The sequence below is a fragment of the Puntigrus tetrazona genome, chromosome 9, assembly GCF_018831695.1.
Source record: "Puntigrus tetrazona isolate hp1 chromosome 9, ASM1883169v1, whole genome shotgun sequence".
In the NCBI taxonomy this organism is placed as follows: domain Eukaryota; kingdom Metazoa; phylum Chordata; class Actinopteri; order Cypriniformes; family Cyprinidae; genus Puntigrus; species Puntigrus tetrazona.
Window position 1 is genome coordinate 22056557 of NC_056707.1, and position 16493 is coordinate 22073049.

At 37.8% G+C, this 16493-nt stretch overlaps 1 protein-coding gene across 1 annotated transcript in view; it reads left to right on the forward strand.

Moving 5' to 3' along the window:
* Nucleotides 1-16493, forward strand: part of LOC122351625 (ubiquitin-conjugating enzyme E2 E3) — a 35042-nt gene that overhangs the window by 1662 nt on the left and 16887 nt on the right. Inside the window, exons 2-3 of the mRNA XM_043248837.1 lie at nucleotides 13-219; nucleotides 1225-1275. Coding sequence (XP_043104772.1) covers nucleotides 20-219; nucleotides 1225-1275 — 251 coding nt within the window. The 5' untranslated portion in view covers nucleotides 13-19. The remainder of the gene's footprint in view (nucleotides 1-12; nucleotides 220-1224; nucleotides 1276-16493) is intronic.

The following is a 16493-nucleotide window of genomic DNA, read 5'->3' on the forward strand; positions in this document are numbered from 1 at the left end:
TCCTTTACAAAGGTGGAAAATGTCCAGTGAAAGACAACGGTCAGATGATGAAAGTCCCAGCACCAGCAGCGGCAGTTCCGATGCGGATCAGAGAGATCCTCCGGTGCCAGAACCAGAAGAACAAGAGGAGCGAAAACAACCCACGCCTCCACAACAGCAGAAGAAATCCACCAAACTGTCCAGCAAAACAACAGCCAAATTATCCTCCAGCGCGAAGAGGTAAAGCTGACAAATCTATCCGTTTGCCTTTGAGGATTAAATGTCATTTTTTAATTCAGCCCTGTCAACACATTTAACTGCTTTTTATTATCACTTTTTGTGCGTTCAAGTTCGTTTTTCGCGACGTGCTAATTAACAGTTTTGGCGTCTGTGCTCCGTACTTGGAAATAAAAGCACTAAGCTTAGATAATTACTTAACTGCATGAGCAAAGAAGCTGTGTGATCGGCTTATATTTAATTTCAACAAACCGCACCATGTTTACTTAGCAAAAAAGTTCTTTTGAGGCATCCCAGAACTTCTATGTAAAGTTTTTTTTTTTTTTTTTTTTTTTTTAAACAAGAGAAGCAAATCGAATCCCTCTGCCTCGTAGAGACTAGTAAATACAGCGATTCTACCCTCAAATTTCATTGGCACTGAGAAAAAACAAAACAAACGGTAACCAATCAATCCGCATCAATGCGCATTAAAACACCATAGACTTTCTCAATGTGGGTGGAATGACAGATCAAAAAACAAACTGTTATTCTTAGAAAATGTCAAAAATCCTGCCCTGGCTCCTTTACACGCTGTTGATAATGCTTTAGTAACAGCACCAGAGCTGTGCATTAAAGCTCTTGTCAAATATGCCTGAGAACACCCCCCTCCCTCCCTCTGCCTCATTTGCATATAAGCTTTAAAAGAAAATCTTTTGTGCTTAAAGTGACTTAAACCCGCCGACGAGGGGCGGGGTGTGTGCTAAGGGGAGCGGGCTTTGAGCTGAGGTGAAGATCAACGGTGTGCGATGGAGAGAAAGGCAGAAACGAGCACGGCAAAGTTTTCTTGTTATGGGATTCGGGTTATGCCTCCGAGAACAAAGAGGAAGCAGCCATGTTAGCTGTGCTGAAGGGAGAGCCAGCCGTGCAGTAAACGCAGCAGAGGTAGAGGGCAGTGTAATTCCCTGGCTGCTTGCAATTCTCACAGCTTTCTCACCATCTCTCCCTTTCTCTCTCTTCTCTCCCTCGCAGAATCCAGAAAGAGCTTGCAGAAATCACTCTGGATCCTCCACCCAACTGCAGGTATGTGATTGAAGCGTGCCGTCATATATTATTCCTCTATGGGCTGCTTCGAGATAGGGTGGCTGTGGGAAAAGGATTGACTTTTAGCACCAGCTCTTGGAGTTTTTAGACTTGTGGACTTAAACTGACGGACTCGTGCAGGACGGATGTGGCATTTTGCTCCTCAGCTTCAAAGAGTTAAGAAGGATGGTGGGTTTTTTTTTCTCCTGAGCATTATTGTTGCTGATGTTCCTGTGGTCTTGCCGCTGTTGTGTTTTCAATAATATGGCAGATGCTGCTCCGAAGCATATGGCTTTGATTTCACATCCTCATGCTGAACTTACTGCTGAACCCCCATCTGTTTTAATGAGCTGACCTAGAGATGCCAGAACAAGATGAGGGAGCTTTTAAAATTCCCTCTGTGTCTTTTTTTTATATACTTTGAAGAATAGCAGTGTTCTGATTGTTTCTTGCTGTTTTTTTTTTTTTTTTTTTTTTTTTTTAAAGTCTTTTCATACATTTGGATTTTTATTGGAAGACCCTCCCCTAGTTGGTAACACTCTTAACACTATGTGTTTTGACTTTCTGCAATATTGGAAGAGATTTATGCTCATTGATTTATGCCGTTCAAACAAGATTTTATAGATTTTATGTCATGTATTGGCTCAGTCTGAGGTGGTGTGAGACTGCATCTACTGAGATCGTGTTTTAGTGATTAATTGTCAACTGAGCATTTGCAGAAATAGGTCTGCAGTAATTCTGTCATTCAGAAAGAATGTATTCAATTGATCAAAAATGACAGAAATCTTTACTCAAGATTGTTGCAACAGCCTTTTAATTGTTCCAATCATCAAAGAATCCTGAAAAAAGAGCTACTCAACTGTTCTCAACGTTGATAAGGATCGAGAACATCAAACATTTCTTGAGGTTGTTATATAAATATTATTTCTGAAGGATGCTGATAAAATTAATTAACAAAGGAATAACTGACATTTTAAAATGTATTAAGATGCAGTGAGAAATACAACACAAAAAAGGAAAGTTAGTTTAAATTGTTATAGTACTGATCAAATAAATGTATGTACTATAAGGGACATTTTTTTACTAACCTTAAAAATCCCCCCAAAAAGCATACAACATACAGACCTCCAATTTTGAAATAGGTTTTTGGCTGCTCTAGTTTTTGGCATTTAAAAACCACATAGGCTGGCGAGCGTTATATTTAAATCAAACGTTTGCCAAACAGAGAGGCTGTAAATATAGCATTTAGGTGAAATCTGAACCCTAAAAAACTGTTTACCTGCTGTGCGACAAATGCATTTGGCCGTGTTGCTTTTTTTTTTGGTTAATTTAGCAGTCAAGGAGAGTGCTAGAGTGTCTCAGTTACCCAACATCAGATAAAGCTGAGCGCGAGTCCAATGTCCAAAAGCAGGCATTGAATACAGCACGTTCATTTGATCCAGCGTTATATCAGAAACTCCTCCAGCAACTGGTCTCAGCTCAGTTGACGGGTCATGCACTACTGACTCTACACACTAGGGCCGATAAAGCACAGCGCATCCCAAAATGTACCAGGGTTTGATATTATGTTTTTACATATTTTAGCACCTGAGCCGGATGGCAGTGTGCTGCTATTCAGCACAGTTTAGACGGTGTGACATGAAGCGTAACAGAGACGCTTTGATGCATGCAGTTCATGTCATATGAAGTTCATTTGCAAACGGGTTACTCGGTTTTGAACATTTTTCAAAAATCATTGTGCATTCCAATTAATCTCAATCAAACTGCAGGTTGTTTTAATTAGGTAAAAAATAACTAAACGTACTAGCTAACCGACACGATAAAAGACAACAGTGACATTAGGATATAATTAAAAAACATCGGAAAAACTGAGTTATCTGGTTTTGCAAATAAACTCTTCATTTTGCTGAAATTTGACAGTTTCTGTGGTTTTTGTTTTATTAAACCTAGTTTTGATGTTTTAAAAAAAAGTTGCATTCTTTGCATAGCAGAATTTAATTTAGCAGAATAAGCTTGACAAGTATGAAATATAACGGCTTGCATTTTTGTGTATCATTACAGACCGGAAAGAAAATAGGTGTGAAAAGAGTATTCACTTAATGAAAAATAGCAAATAACTCACTGAATTAAAAAGTGGAAGGATCATAGTAGTATTTTCATGTCAGACATACTTTAGTGATCTTCTGCAAATATTTTTACAGGACAAATTGTATCGCTTCAAAAGAAGAGAACTATAATCAAATCATGAGTCCCACTGACCACTTTTATGATTGTTTTATGATAAGATAATGATTATTATTAATTTGTTTTTCTGGAAATCTGAGTCTCTATTTGTCGTGATTGGAATAAAAATAACAGATAGGATCAGAATCTGTCCAATTTATGTTCCATGGAAGAAACCAAGTCATAAAGATGTCATTTTTGGTGAACTGTTCCTAAGAAATGCCATGCTTTTTTTTTATTTTTTGAGAGAGAGAGGGCGCAACACAGCGTGCGCTCTGCCAGCCGTGAGATCAGTTCAGCAGCTTGGAGCCGCGAGCCAGAGATGCTGATAATGGTAATTGACAATGCAGGGATTTGGTGGCTTTTCATGGTCTGATCTGTGCAGCCACACAGTTCAGCACACTGAGATGTTTATCCCGTAACGTTCATCATTAGCTCCCTCACTGGCTCTTTTCTCAGACAGCATTTCCCTTGAGCGCAGTTTACCTGGAGGCTGACATATTATACTGATTTGTTGGTAATGTGCCACATCGCATAGTATCTGTGGGAACATATCGCATATCACGCTTTCATATAGCTCTGAGTTTATTTCTTTACAGCAGGTCTGGGCTTCATTACTTGAATGAAATGAAAATTCATGTCATTCCAAACCTGTATGCTGTTCTTCTTTCTAAGGAAGAAGGTAGGCGTTTTTTGAAGCATTTTATAATGCAGCACATTCAGTGTTATACTGACCAGATGCTAGCAAGTGCAAAAAAGATTTAAAAGAATAGAAAATTTGCTGAAAATGTACTCGCTCTCAGGCCATCCAAAGGTGTAGATTAGGACAGCGTTATTTCAGCAATGAACAGCTTCGCATATTTGCACGAATTTAGCTTTACATTGCTTGTTCACCATTGGATCCTCTGAAGTGATTGGGTGCCATGAGAATAAGTGTGCAAAAAGATAGAGGATAGAGGATTTGCATTTTAAGTAGAAATTAAAAACTGATGCAAATTCCCTTCGCAAGATGTTTATTGATGCACCGGAGTGGTGTGGATTATTTTGATGTTTTTATCAGCTGTTCAGAATATCATTCTGACGGCACCCATTCACTCCAAAGCATCCATTGGTGAACAATTGATGCAATGGTGTGTTTTTAATTTTTAATAATTTTTTTTATTGTGTATCGACAATAGCCTGAGATTTTGTCGATACCAGATGTCTTTGTCAACAGTCAAGATGATATTAGGCTCATTCTACTATTAATGTATAAAGCTATTATTACTATTAGGCGGCCTATTATTGGGCTACTAATATCAATTTGCCCCAATATTTCACCTCTATGCCATACATGCACGCAAATGACGATTCTCCTCCTCATTGGAAATATTCTTTAAACGAACTTAAAAACTAAGCCTATGTTTAAAAAACAACCTAAGTATATTATTCCGGTTATATTGGTGGTTCTCTTTTTAACGCATGCACGGTTTAAAATCACAGAATAGTAAAGAAATAGCCTGTGACAGGTACAGAGAGTCTCTTTCTTGTCCCCACCCACTCATACACATTAATATCGTGTACCGGCGATCTCACAGGCCGGCGATATGACTATATGAAAAATGACCATATCGCCCAACGGTATTCTGATGAAGAAACAAACTCATTTACATTTGGATGGCCTAACACCAAATGAAGCACTAGCATATGGCTATTGCAAACTCTGAATCATCTGTTATAGCCCTTTGAACATTCAAAATTAACTAGATTGAGCACGACTCATTTGCACAGCATGAAGGGGTCTCAAGACAAATGTTTTGGGTGAGAGATTCTTTTAATCAGGCAGTTCTGGTGTTTCTGTCAGCTCTCCCGTCAGAGATTGATAGCGTAAACTGCGCTTTTGTCACTGGTTTCACGCTGCTGTTGTAATAACTGTTTAGGCAGACGCAGTTACACTAACGTGTTTGAATTTGATGTGTTCCAGCATGACTCAAGGGAAAAATGGTTCTAGCGATTCACTTAAAGACATTCAAATGCTTCCACGTTCAGGTGCTGCCTGACTTTCTGCATTTTCTCCCAAATCTCTGTCCAGCCACTTGTCCCGTCACTGTGATTTACAACTAGATCCTTTTCCGAGAAGCAGATTTTAAACTGCGATGTGGAGAGCGCTCTATGAGTTTTTAAGCAATCTATTAAAATTCATGCCGTGGAGCGAGAGGCCGATTGCTTCTCGGCATGAATTTGCATGTCTTCATAAAAATAAACAGTAAAACTCAAATCGCCTCTAAAGATGAATGATGGGTACTAGTCGAAGCCTTTGCATCCATGCTGAACAGGCAGAAAGAGGAAGCGGGGTAAAAAGAAAGAAAAAAAAACGATCCCAGCAAAGCAACCTTCAGATAAAAGCGCGTTTGTTTTTATACTCAACGACCGCTGTGTAACTTCAGTCGTGGTTTACAGTTTGAATTGTCACATTTGTGAGAATATAACACACACGAGTTGTGAATAATACCCCTAAGGCTCTTAATATAACCAGAGTATGTTTGAGGAAGTAAGAGGCTTTGACATGAGCTTGCTTGGTGTGTTACAGTATGTCTGTTGAGCTGTGTTTATCCCTGCCTTGTGCGCGCTCGTTACGCTCAGGCAATATACTTATAAAAATACAATAACGTTTTTGATAATTAATATTTTATTTTATTTCATAGAGTAAATGCGGTTATAAATAATGAAGGCATGTATTCCAAAGCATGTAAAATTCCGTTTGAGAACTTTTAAAGAACAAAATCAATGCATTTTTGCTGCCGTGGTTTAAAGCAATAAAAAAATCAATAAAATAAATGCGCAGTAAAATCAGTGTTGATAGATTTGTTATATTGGCAATAAAATCGCGTTACATATATAGTAAACATTGTATATCAACCAGCTCTACCGTGTGTGTGAGTGTGTGTGTTTGTGCGTGTGTGTTTCAGATGTTCTGAACTTGGAAGCGATAAAAGCATTAAAAGTGGATTTTTTTCTTGATGAGAGAATTCCTCAGAGTAAAGAGTTGCTATATTGGCCCTCATTATCAAAGCGCTCTCATTTGAGAATTGAGCTTTCATGCCTCTGTTGTGGCATTTTTTTATGTCTCTCAGTCTAGATACAGAGTTTGCGTGACCTGCGGCTACAGTGCCACAGCGTTCGACTTGTTGAACATGTCAGCAGCCCTGGATGAAGGTGTTTTACACGGTGCTGATGCAACAGTTTGAAACAGCCGCCGCAGACAATCCGCTCCGGGATTTCTGGGTTCCTTTTTGTTCTTGTTATTCCATAAAGAGTGTGCTATTTGTTTCGTTTACTTTGCTTTATTAATGGAATCTGATTGACATTGGTGTTTGGGTTGAGTGGTAAAACAGAAAACTATTTTTAAACTCTGCTGTTTGAGCTTGTGCTATTTGATTTGTACTAGAGGGAGTTTGTATTTATTTAATATTGTTTTTTACTCGAGCACACTACCATTCAAAAATCCGGAGTATGTTAGAGTTAGTTACTTTTATTCAACAAGAATGCATTAAATGATTCAAAAGTAACATTTAAATTGCTAATCAAAATAATAATAAAGTTTAAAAGAACAGCTTTTCATGTAAATTAAAATTTGTCTATTTCGCTTTTTATAAATAATATTTTGTTTGCAATTATTAAGTTGCAGATAAAAATGATATAAGACGGAGTACCTTATTCTGAAATACTTTACACTGAATTATCCCCAAAATTTGCACACTATTAAATATTTATTTAACATATAAACTATTGTTAATGCGTAATGATGTGTGCTATGACTAGCTATATCACCCCTAAGATGTTTTTTTTTATTTATAATAATAATAATAATAATATAAATAGTCTGCTCTAAATAGACATGTGTTCGCCTGGAAGTGTTGTTTGGCTTGTTTTAGTTATTGATTTTTAATTCAGGCCGCTACTGTAGATTTCACACGCTGTCTTTTTGTTCTGCTCTGCTAATATCGGAGCAACAGTATAAAATTTATGGACTGAAAACTAGACGGTAGAAAGCAATTTTATATTTTAAATCAGCCTGTACTCTACACCAAAGAAATGCCATTTAAACTAAATGAGTGCTACAGTTAGGGCGTTTAGACAAATGAAGAGACTCATTACAGATGTAGGGTTCAGAACCTCGCAGCCTGTACAACACAACATACCATCATCATTGTGGTTATTATAGCAGACTGCCGCAGCAACTCCCCTTCATTATGGCTGAATAAAGAAGCGCAAGGACAATGAAGGGAAGCGGCGCACGATGCAAGTCCAGGGCCTGCGTGCTGAGACGCTCCGAGTAAATATTTAAAGAGGACTCTTGGCAAGATTGTGTAATTGAGATCTGATGCATACTCATGAATCACAGAAAGCAATCACGTCGCCAATTATGGCCTGGGTTCTCATGTAGTTTGTGCTGATGGTGCTCTCAGCGCTATTACACACGGGTCAGGCTCTCCGCAGGCAGTTTGTACACCAAAAATCCTCCAAATGTATTCAATGCTCAGCAACCCTTTGTCTAAATTGAAAGGTAGCCCTTCAGCAGCGCCTCGTTTTCTCAGGGGGTCTTCCTTAACCCGCTTTCTTTCTCTCGCTGCATCTCTCTTTCTTCTCTTTCCCTCGGTGAAGCTCACATTTATTACAGGCTTGTGACAGCGACCGCGTTTATCATGCCCTGGCTCTGGTCCAGCTGTCAGATTCACTGTGGGGCTTTTTTTTTTTTTTTATTGGTGTTGTGTCAGAGAATGTCCTGCAGACAGTCTCGCAGTCATCACAAGGCACCCGTCTTTCACACGAAACAGAACAGAAACGCTCGGTGAGGTGCTATACTGAAGGCAACATTAAAATATATGAAAATAAACGTTTTTTTAATTAACATTTCTGGTCTTATTTTGAATGAATCATAGGTATTTTTTATTTAAAAGTCAGAAAGCCTCATTTTAATTTGAAATAAATAGTACCCATTATATTCATTATAACAGAAAATACATGCTTAGATACAGAATTTTCTGTTAATAAATATTCCTATTCCTAAAGCCACAGTCAGATGGGCATTGCTTTTACATTAGCATATATTTAGTTGACCCTATTTTATTTTGTTTCATTTATATATTTACTATGATCTTCATTTTCCCCCCAAGAATCAGTGCAGAAAAAAATTGGCATGTTTCCTTTTCCTCTCCACAGCTTTGACAATATATGGCTTTCTAACCATGTCTTATTCCTCGCTGTTTTATAAAAAAATAAAAATAAGTGGCTGGAATAGTGAAGGCTTCTACATGTTTTCTTCAACTTGTTTGTTGCAATAGTGCGGTCGACAGTGTTGTGTAATCTGTGTCTTTTGTGCTTGATAAAGGGGATGGTAGGGCAGTCATTTCCTTTGACTGGAACTGCAGACATTACTCCCATTGTGTCAGCTCTCACAAAGAGGTGGAATGGTCTGAGCCGTATCTATCCATAGTCAGCGATATCCCGTGCCCCGTCTCTGAGACTGCCTGAGGAAGCTTGTCTGTTTCTGCAGATCGGTATTAGTGCTTTAACTGCTCTTTTTTTTTTTTTTTTTTTTGAAGCTGTTATTTTTTTAAACAGCGAGGGCACTGTGATAATCACTTATCAGAGTGCTTGAAGGCCGTGATTCCTGGCAATGTACTTAATTTTCTTGACGTTAAAGTGGGCACGAAATATCATGCGCCAAGGTTGAACAACAAAATCTTGCGCTTGTCATCTGACTTCCTAAATAATGAGGCAATATCTTAAAAAAATATTAGATGAGTGATTGTGTTTACTGTACACAGAGCTCCCACGGCCATGGCAGTACCTTTTAAAGATGGATATGTTTTGGGAAATTTCTGTGTTGTGAATTTTATTTGTTCCATCCATCCATCCATCCATCCACCCATCCACCCATCCACCCATCCACCCATCCATCCATCCATCCATCCATCCATCCATCCATCCATCTCTTGATCCAGTAATCACAAATGACTAGATCAAAAAAATGTGGAAACCATTTATATATTGTTTATCTATTTTAGTAACCTAATCCAGTCGAATTTTATTGCTTGAACTATTTATTTTTATTTATTTGATTGATAAAATCAACATACTCTCCACAAACAGTGCCAAAGCGTCAAATTTAAATAGTCTAAAATTAAGTAAAGGTAAATAGTCCAGTAGAAAAGACAACATTTTAAAAGGAAGAGAAGCCAAATGTTAAAGAATCTGGAGCACCTTTTAATCATTTGCTGAACATATTAACATTATCAATATAATAGAGAAATATAAACTGCTTGCATGAGTGGATTCTGACTGGCTCGTTTTATTGTTCAAAAACTAGAAAAAACACGCTCTGAAAATGATTCAATTGATATAATTTTTTTTAAATCACATTGTTAGTTGTGAGAGTTCATGAAAAGCTCATTTAAAACACTTCTTTTCAAAAAATGCTTTATTTTTTCAATGCATGAATACATCTTTTGTTAATGACCCATTAAAAACACTTCAGATCTGCGCCAGTTCGACATTAAACCAGACTAATTGCGCAAGGTTTCCGTAAAAATAGTCACTTTCGTATTCTCTTACAGCCCACCAGCTAGCTGTTTTTTTTTTTTATTTTTCCAAAGATGTAGTTTTGCACATTCCTGGCCAGATCAGTCTTTTTTTTTTTCTTTAGAAATGCAAATGTAGCACCGTTCTAGCATTCAGATGTCCAAAGCATGCGTGTGCACATACACCAGACATGTCTCTTGGATTCTTGTGTCCGCCTCGTCTATTAATGGTGCATGATCCTCCCCAACCCCCACATCACTGAGGGCCATCGCTCCATCACCCGTGGCTGATAAGACAGGAGAGTCATGTCGTGGCTCGACCGTTTGGCCTGGTCTTTAGATAACCACCCCACAGCACCTCACACTGTGACTGTGATAACCAGAGCCTTTTTCTTTCAAACACACACACACACACACACACACACAGTAGCCTTGTTCTCCAGCACCATTACATCAAACCGCGCTACCCTACACATCTGTTAATGTGGTTGCATTCACACATGCTGTGCTTCACAGATTTGTTGGGGATGTGTAAAGACGTGTTGTGTCTTTATCGTGAGGATTTTGCGAACCTGTTCGAGAGCTGAAAATGAATATGCGTCTCGTTCAGGCTCATTAAAGGCGTTTATTAGTTAGAACAAACCCTCGATCATGCTGCTTTAATCATATATGTGGGTATCCGAGAGGGTCCCTCTGTGTTGTTTGCTCTCAAACCAGCCCCCCGTTTGCTCCGACTCCCATGGAGACCTAACCTTGTTAGGCCATTACTGCTGCACTATAGCCCCCATGATGCTTGGGCTCTCTGGGGCCGTGTATTATGATGCCTGCCGCTGGGTTATTTGCACCGTGGTGACATGAAATTAGCTCCTATTCAGCTGATTTCACAATTATCTTGAGTGTAGACTTAAAATGCTCAATAAAGCTCAGTGATTTCTTCTTTCTTAAGAGCTGCACTGTTCATTTTCTTTAATGCTGGTGTTATGAATGAAAGCTGATGAATAATGAGCAGTTTGGAGGAATATGTTTTACGGTAAAATAGCGTAGCTTTAAAGCTACTGTATGCTCTAAATGTTTAGGGTCAGTAAGATTTTTTTTGTTTTAACGTTTTACTTTTTTATTGTTACAGGAATCATATGATTTTAAGTAGTCTTTGGGTTTGCTGCAAGCAGTTCGTGCATATATATGATCTGTAAGATTGCAAAGACTAAAGTCTCAAACAAAAGAGAGATTCTTCATAAACACTCATCCGCACCTTCTTAAAATGCCCTCATGTAAACAAGCCCCCTGTCTGTGTCATAAATGTGTTGGAACGATTTTCATAACACTGCCCAAATGAACATAATTTAATTGAAATAAAAATCTTTTGCTATATTAGAACTAATATGTCTTTTAATGACTCTTCATTTTAATGTCGTATTACTGAATGAAAAAAAGGCCCCCAAACATCTTTTTGTAACATTGCCACATGGAGCGAATTGAGAAAATAATGAATTGCACTTTTCTAAAAATGTTCCTTTTTTCCACTCATATATACTGCTGAGAAACATGATTTGTTTTATTGAATCGGTTTGCTCAGACAGTCCCCGTGGGTCAGTTTTTATAACAAAGTGCTTCTATTCAGTTTTTAGTTTTGTTAGCTTTCTTTTAAAGGGTTTGTAGTTTAACTACTTTTTCAAAAGGTTAACTTGACTGCCGGTGCTTTAAATGTATGAGTAGCTTAGGAAGCCATTGGTAATAAATGTTCAGAGTAACATTTAATGAGCAATATAACAAGAAAGAAATTGCATGAGTTATTACTGTAACTTGCAGTGTAAATTAACTCTGCCAGAAATCAACTTTCACCCTATTTTTCAAATTAGGTGCCTTTCATCTTCCTGTGGCGTTCGGGTTTCCCCTGCTTACACTGGAGAAACAAATCCTGAGGTTTTTAACTGTTTGTGTGTGTGTGTGTGTGTGTGTGTGTTCTAATGCTGTCTTGTGACATAAAATGGTCTCTGGTTTAGTAAGAACTACTTCAGACAACTGCAGTTAATCTGCCATCGTCCTTATGTAAAGACAGCAAATATTTAGCCAAATAGTTGTCAGATTTCTTGATATGGAGTCACAACAACTTATTGTTTATTGAGGCTGTTCACCGCTTTATTACTTTAGCATCACAGATTGTGAAATTGGTTTGTTTTATGGATGGAACAAGATGAGGGTGAGTAAATGATGACAATTTCCATTTTTGGGGCTGAACTTTTTTTGTTTAAAGATCATTTTGGTCCTTGTGTTTGAAGCTTTTTTTTTCCCAGGGCTTTGCTCATCTGACTGAATGTCACGCAGAGTAGCACACCATTTAGACCAAGTGTGCATGTGTATATGTAGGACAAAAGAAAGCCCGGGTCCTAAAGGGAGCCTCGCTGCTCCACTCGGATGGGACAAAAGCAGGCAGGCCCTTAGGCCGAGCGGCGTCTCTTGCCAACACACACACAAAGGGAGGATCGCCTTCAAAACATGTCAGCTCAGATCGATTAAGCATTATCGCAGTTCTCCCCTTTGAACTGCACAAAGGTCCCAAAGTGGCCTGTCAAGGAGATGTCCTTCAAAATGCCACTGGTATTCAGACAGGTTTCTATATTTGCGTCAGTGATCCATCAGCACATGTTCATCCTACTGGTAAAGTGTCACCTGATCATGCCTGCTTTTTACTTTTGTTATTTTAAAGCATTTGCTTGTTTGCTGATTTTAATAGAAAAGTTCATCCAAAAATGAAAACCATCACCAATTTCTCATTCATATGTTGTTCTGCAATATGTTTTTTTTATTGGTTGCACCATAAAAGGACATGTTTAGTAGAAAGTCCAAGCTGTTCTTTTAGATCAGTGTTATTTTTGTATTATTTATGTAGTGTTATAGTATTTATTAATAGTTAGACTTAGCTTTTCATGAATGTAAATGTAACACAGTGTTTTTTATATTTCTATTTAGCTTTCTATTTATTTTAGTTTTAGCGTTTTAAATTCAACTTTTTTTAATTAGCCTTTTAATATTCACAGTTAACAGCAAGAACTGATTTGGTCATCTCTAGAGAGGAGACTTGCTGTTGAATAATGTGTAGTTAAAAAAATGGGGAAATGTTCACTAATACGTCTCAAATTAAAAGATTTGAAAAAACAACCTTGTTAGTGTAATAAAAAAGTTCTGAAATTAATTTAAATGAAGTCAGTTCTTAATTTAGCAGGAAACTAATTCACCAAACGTATTTGAAATTGGATAGTGTTCATATTTTTGGAAAAGGAACACTTACTAAGCAAGTATGGACATTGTTGATGCCAATAATCTTAAAATGGTTAGCTAATGGATGACGCATTGTCTGTTTTTGTTACAAATGAATTCTTGTCTCGCACGTCATGTACTTGCACCACCCAGCGTCCTTTTACTGACCTTCCGACGGACTTCTTTCAAAAGTGGCAAGCGCTTTCTTGATTTGGCAAGCTTTTATATTGTTGGATGACTGTACTCTTGTCTATCACAGGGTTTCCCAAACTTCTTTGTCAGCCATTATCGTAAAATGTCTACTTGAAGTACCCACAGAGATTTTAAATTAGTATTTCAACCCCATGCATTTTGGGAGTTTGTGAACCCCAGTATGGGGAAACCAAAGTCTTTTGGCAACTTACACATCAGTTTGCATGGAAACAAAGTTGTTTTTATCCAAGATAATACAATGTGTGCTTTTGAGGAAGATTTGCACGGTGAATTTCTTAAACTGCCATGAAATATTTGACACTTAAAAGCAAGTAATGTAGATTTCCTGAGAAGTACTGTAAGATGTTGAATTTATGTCTGTTTTCTGTGCAGAGACAGTCATATAACTCTGCTGAATCATCCTCAATCATCATTTGGAGGCGTTTCTGTCATTCAAGTCTGTGGTTGAGGTATCAACTACTTCAGATAAACCCATTTCTAAATGTGTCAAATAACTGCGATTACTTGTTCTTCACTTTCTTTGTAGTCGAAAGTCTGGCTGCACAAGCCTTCTTCTCTCCTGCACAGTAAGACACTAACACCGGTGTCCAGATCTCTCATCCTGACATACTTATGCTTCCTGTAGCCTAAATGAGCTTAATTCAATCTTTCTTCAACATAAGAAAGGTTCCTGAAATAATCACCGCTCCATCGGTGCCATTTTACCTCAAAGTTAATTCAGTGGCTCTTAATGGGTGTCAGATATCTCATAATCCACTATTAAAAATCTTGACAGATCCCATGGCAACAAGTCTCAGCCAAGGCAGCTCAAAGCATGACGCTGGTAATTCTTTGTCTTCTCTCTTCTCCTTTGATGGATGAAGTGTGGTTGTTTTTAGTCCGCTTGTTTAGTGCTCTGCTGATTTCATGATTGTGAGATCTTATGCTGGTGGTTGGTTTGACGTGTTCGGTGGGGTGAAGATGCCTTTAAACGCACCGCTGGAGCAGGACGTGTCTTGTAAGCCCAGGAAACCACATGGTCCTGCAGTGTCGTAACCCTCTAAGGTTTCCTGCCGCAGATGGGATTAAGTTTTCACTCATGAAGCATGTGGATCCTTTGCATGTTACAAGAGAGGGCTGAGTAGGTTATGCAGTGTGAACTGCTAGTGGTTTTTTCTATACTGTTTATATACAGCTGAAGTCAAAAGTTTACATACACCTTGCAGAATCTGCATAATGCTAATTATTTTAAAGAGAAAATAATAGTCGAATAGTTGAGTGACCTCTTTTTAAAGTTTACGTCCACTTAATTCTTAATACTTTGTTACCTGGATAACTCACAGCTGTTGTTTTTTTTTGTTTAGTGATAGTTGTTCATGAGTTCCTTGTTTCTCCTGAAAAGTTAAACTGCATGCATTTGTTACCGAAAAATAATTGAAGTCCCACAAATTCTTTGGATTTCCAGCATGTTTGTGCATTTAAACCCTTTGCAACAATGACTGTATGAACTGAGAACAACTGAGGGACTCATATGCAAGTATTACAGAAGGTTCAAACGCTCACTGATGCTTTTAGAAGGAAAAAACAAAACAAAACATGCATTAAACTTTTGAACAGAATGTAGATGCGTGCATTTTGCCTAAATATCATCTTTTTTTCATTTAATATACAATTTAAGTTTCCACCCTTCGGCTTGATTTACCACTTTATCTAATTATATTCGATTGCACATAATTATTTAATTAAACAATTTTTAGTAAAAATAAAATAGTGATGTTACTGTGATATATGATATGTTCTGTGATTATACCTCCCACCCTATTATGAGGTCATCGTTAAAAATTCACTTTACAATAAGTGCTAATACGTGTAGGCCATTTGCAACCCCCTCTCTTTTTCTCAGTCACAGTTGTGTGGCAGCATCCTCTGAATGCGACTCTGACATGGACTGTATGTGGTTAGCGCTTAAAAGCTGCTGTAAATATTGCAAGGTGTAGAAAAAAACCACTTCCTTTAGCGAGTGCATCATAATAGAGGTGATACTCCTTTCGCTCAGGGGTCTCGGGTGTTTATTACTGATGTTATCAGACCTGTGTGCTGGGGGATGCGTAATAATGGGTTTGTTTTGCCTCCATAAAACACAGAACTACTGTAATCGCAATTTGAGTAATTGCATTTTATACTTATTGTGGCTTTATTCAGCAAAATGCCTCTAAATGAAAATCCTCCTTTTTGGCTTTAAAAAAATTATTGTGGGCTCAAAACATTCAATTATTAGATTAACACTGGTGTACTTAATGTAATGGTAGATGTAAATTTTTTAAATTTTTGTTTGTGAGCAACAGATTTTGATAGCTGTTATTATGTTGTCTAACTAATATTTCACTGTTATTATTTGGGGTGCTGTAATTTGTATAACTGCTTTGGTCTTTTTCATGGTGGCACTTCAACATTGTTTCGCAGAATTATCAATATTGCAATAAATTTAATGATTTTTATGCCTGTGAAATCAGTGTAATAGTGTACATGAACGTGTGTAAAAATCATGTTTTACTTTCTGCATTAAAGATTTTGATTTCACTCTACTGTGCTATGAAATATCTCAGAAACAACCATTCTGGCCAATACACAAATATCAAAAGACAATTTGACGCTGTTGAGTGCGTTATTATGCTGCTCACTGTCTCTGAAGCGCTGCCTGTAGTCCTGTCATCGCGCGCTCCCAGACCTCACAATCAGCATCGCAAAGCAAACTCGCGCTCAGTGTAATGAATCACTGTCAGCATTCGGCTCAGACAGAACAACTTCATCAAATCACCCTCAAGTTCTTAACCAGCATTAAGAATCTTTACGTCTGGCCGACTCCACTTCACCAATAAAGGGATAGTTCACTCAAAAATTAAAAATTGGCATAATTTACTCACCCTAGAGCTGTATGAGTTTTTTATTGTGTGGAACGTAGACAATATATTGAAGACCGTT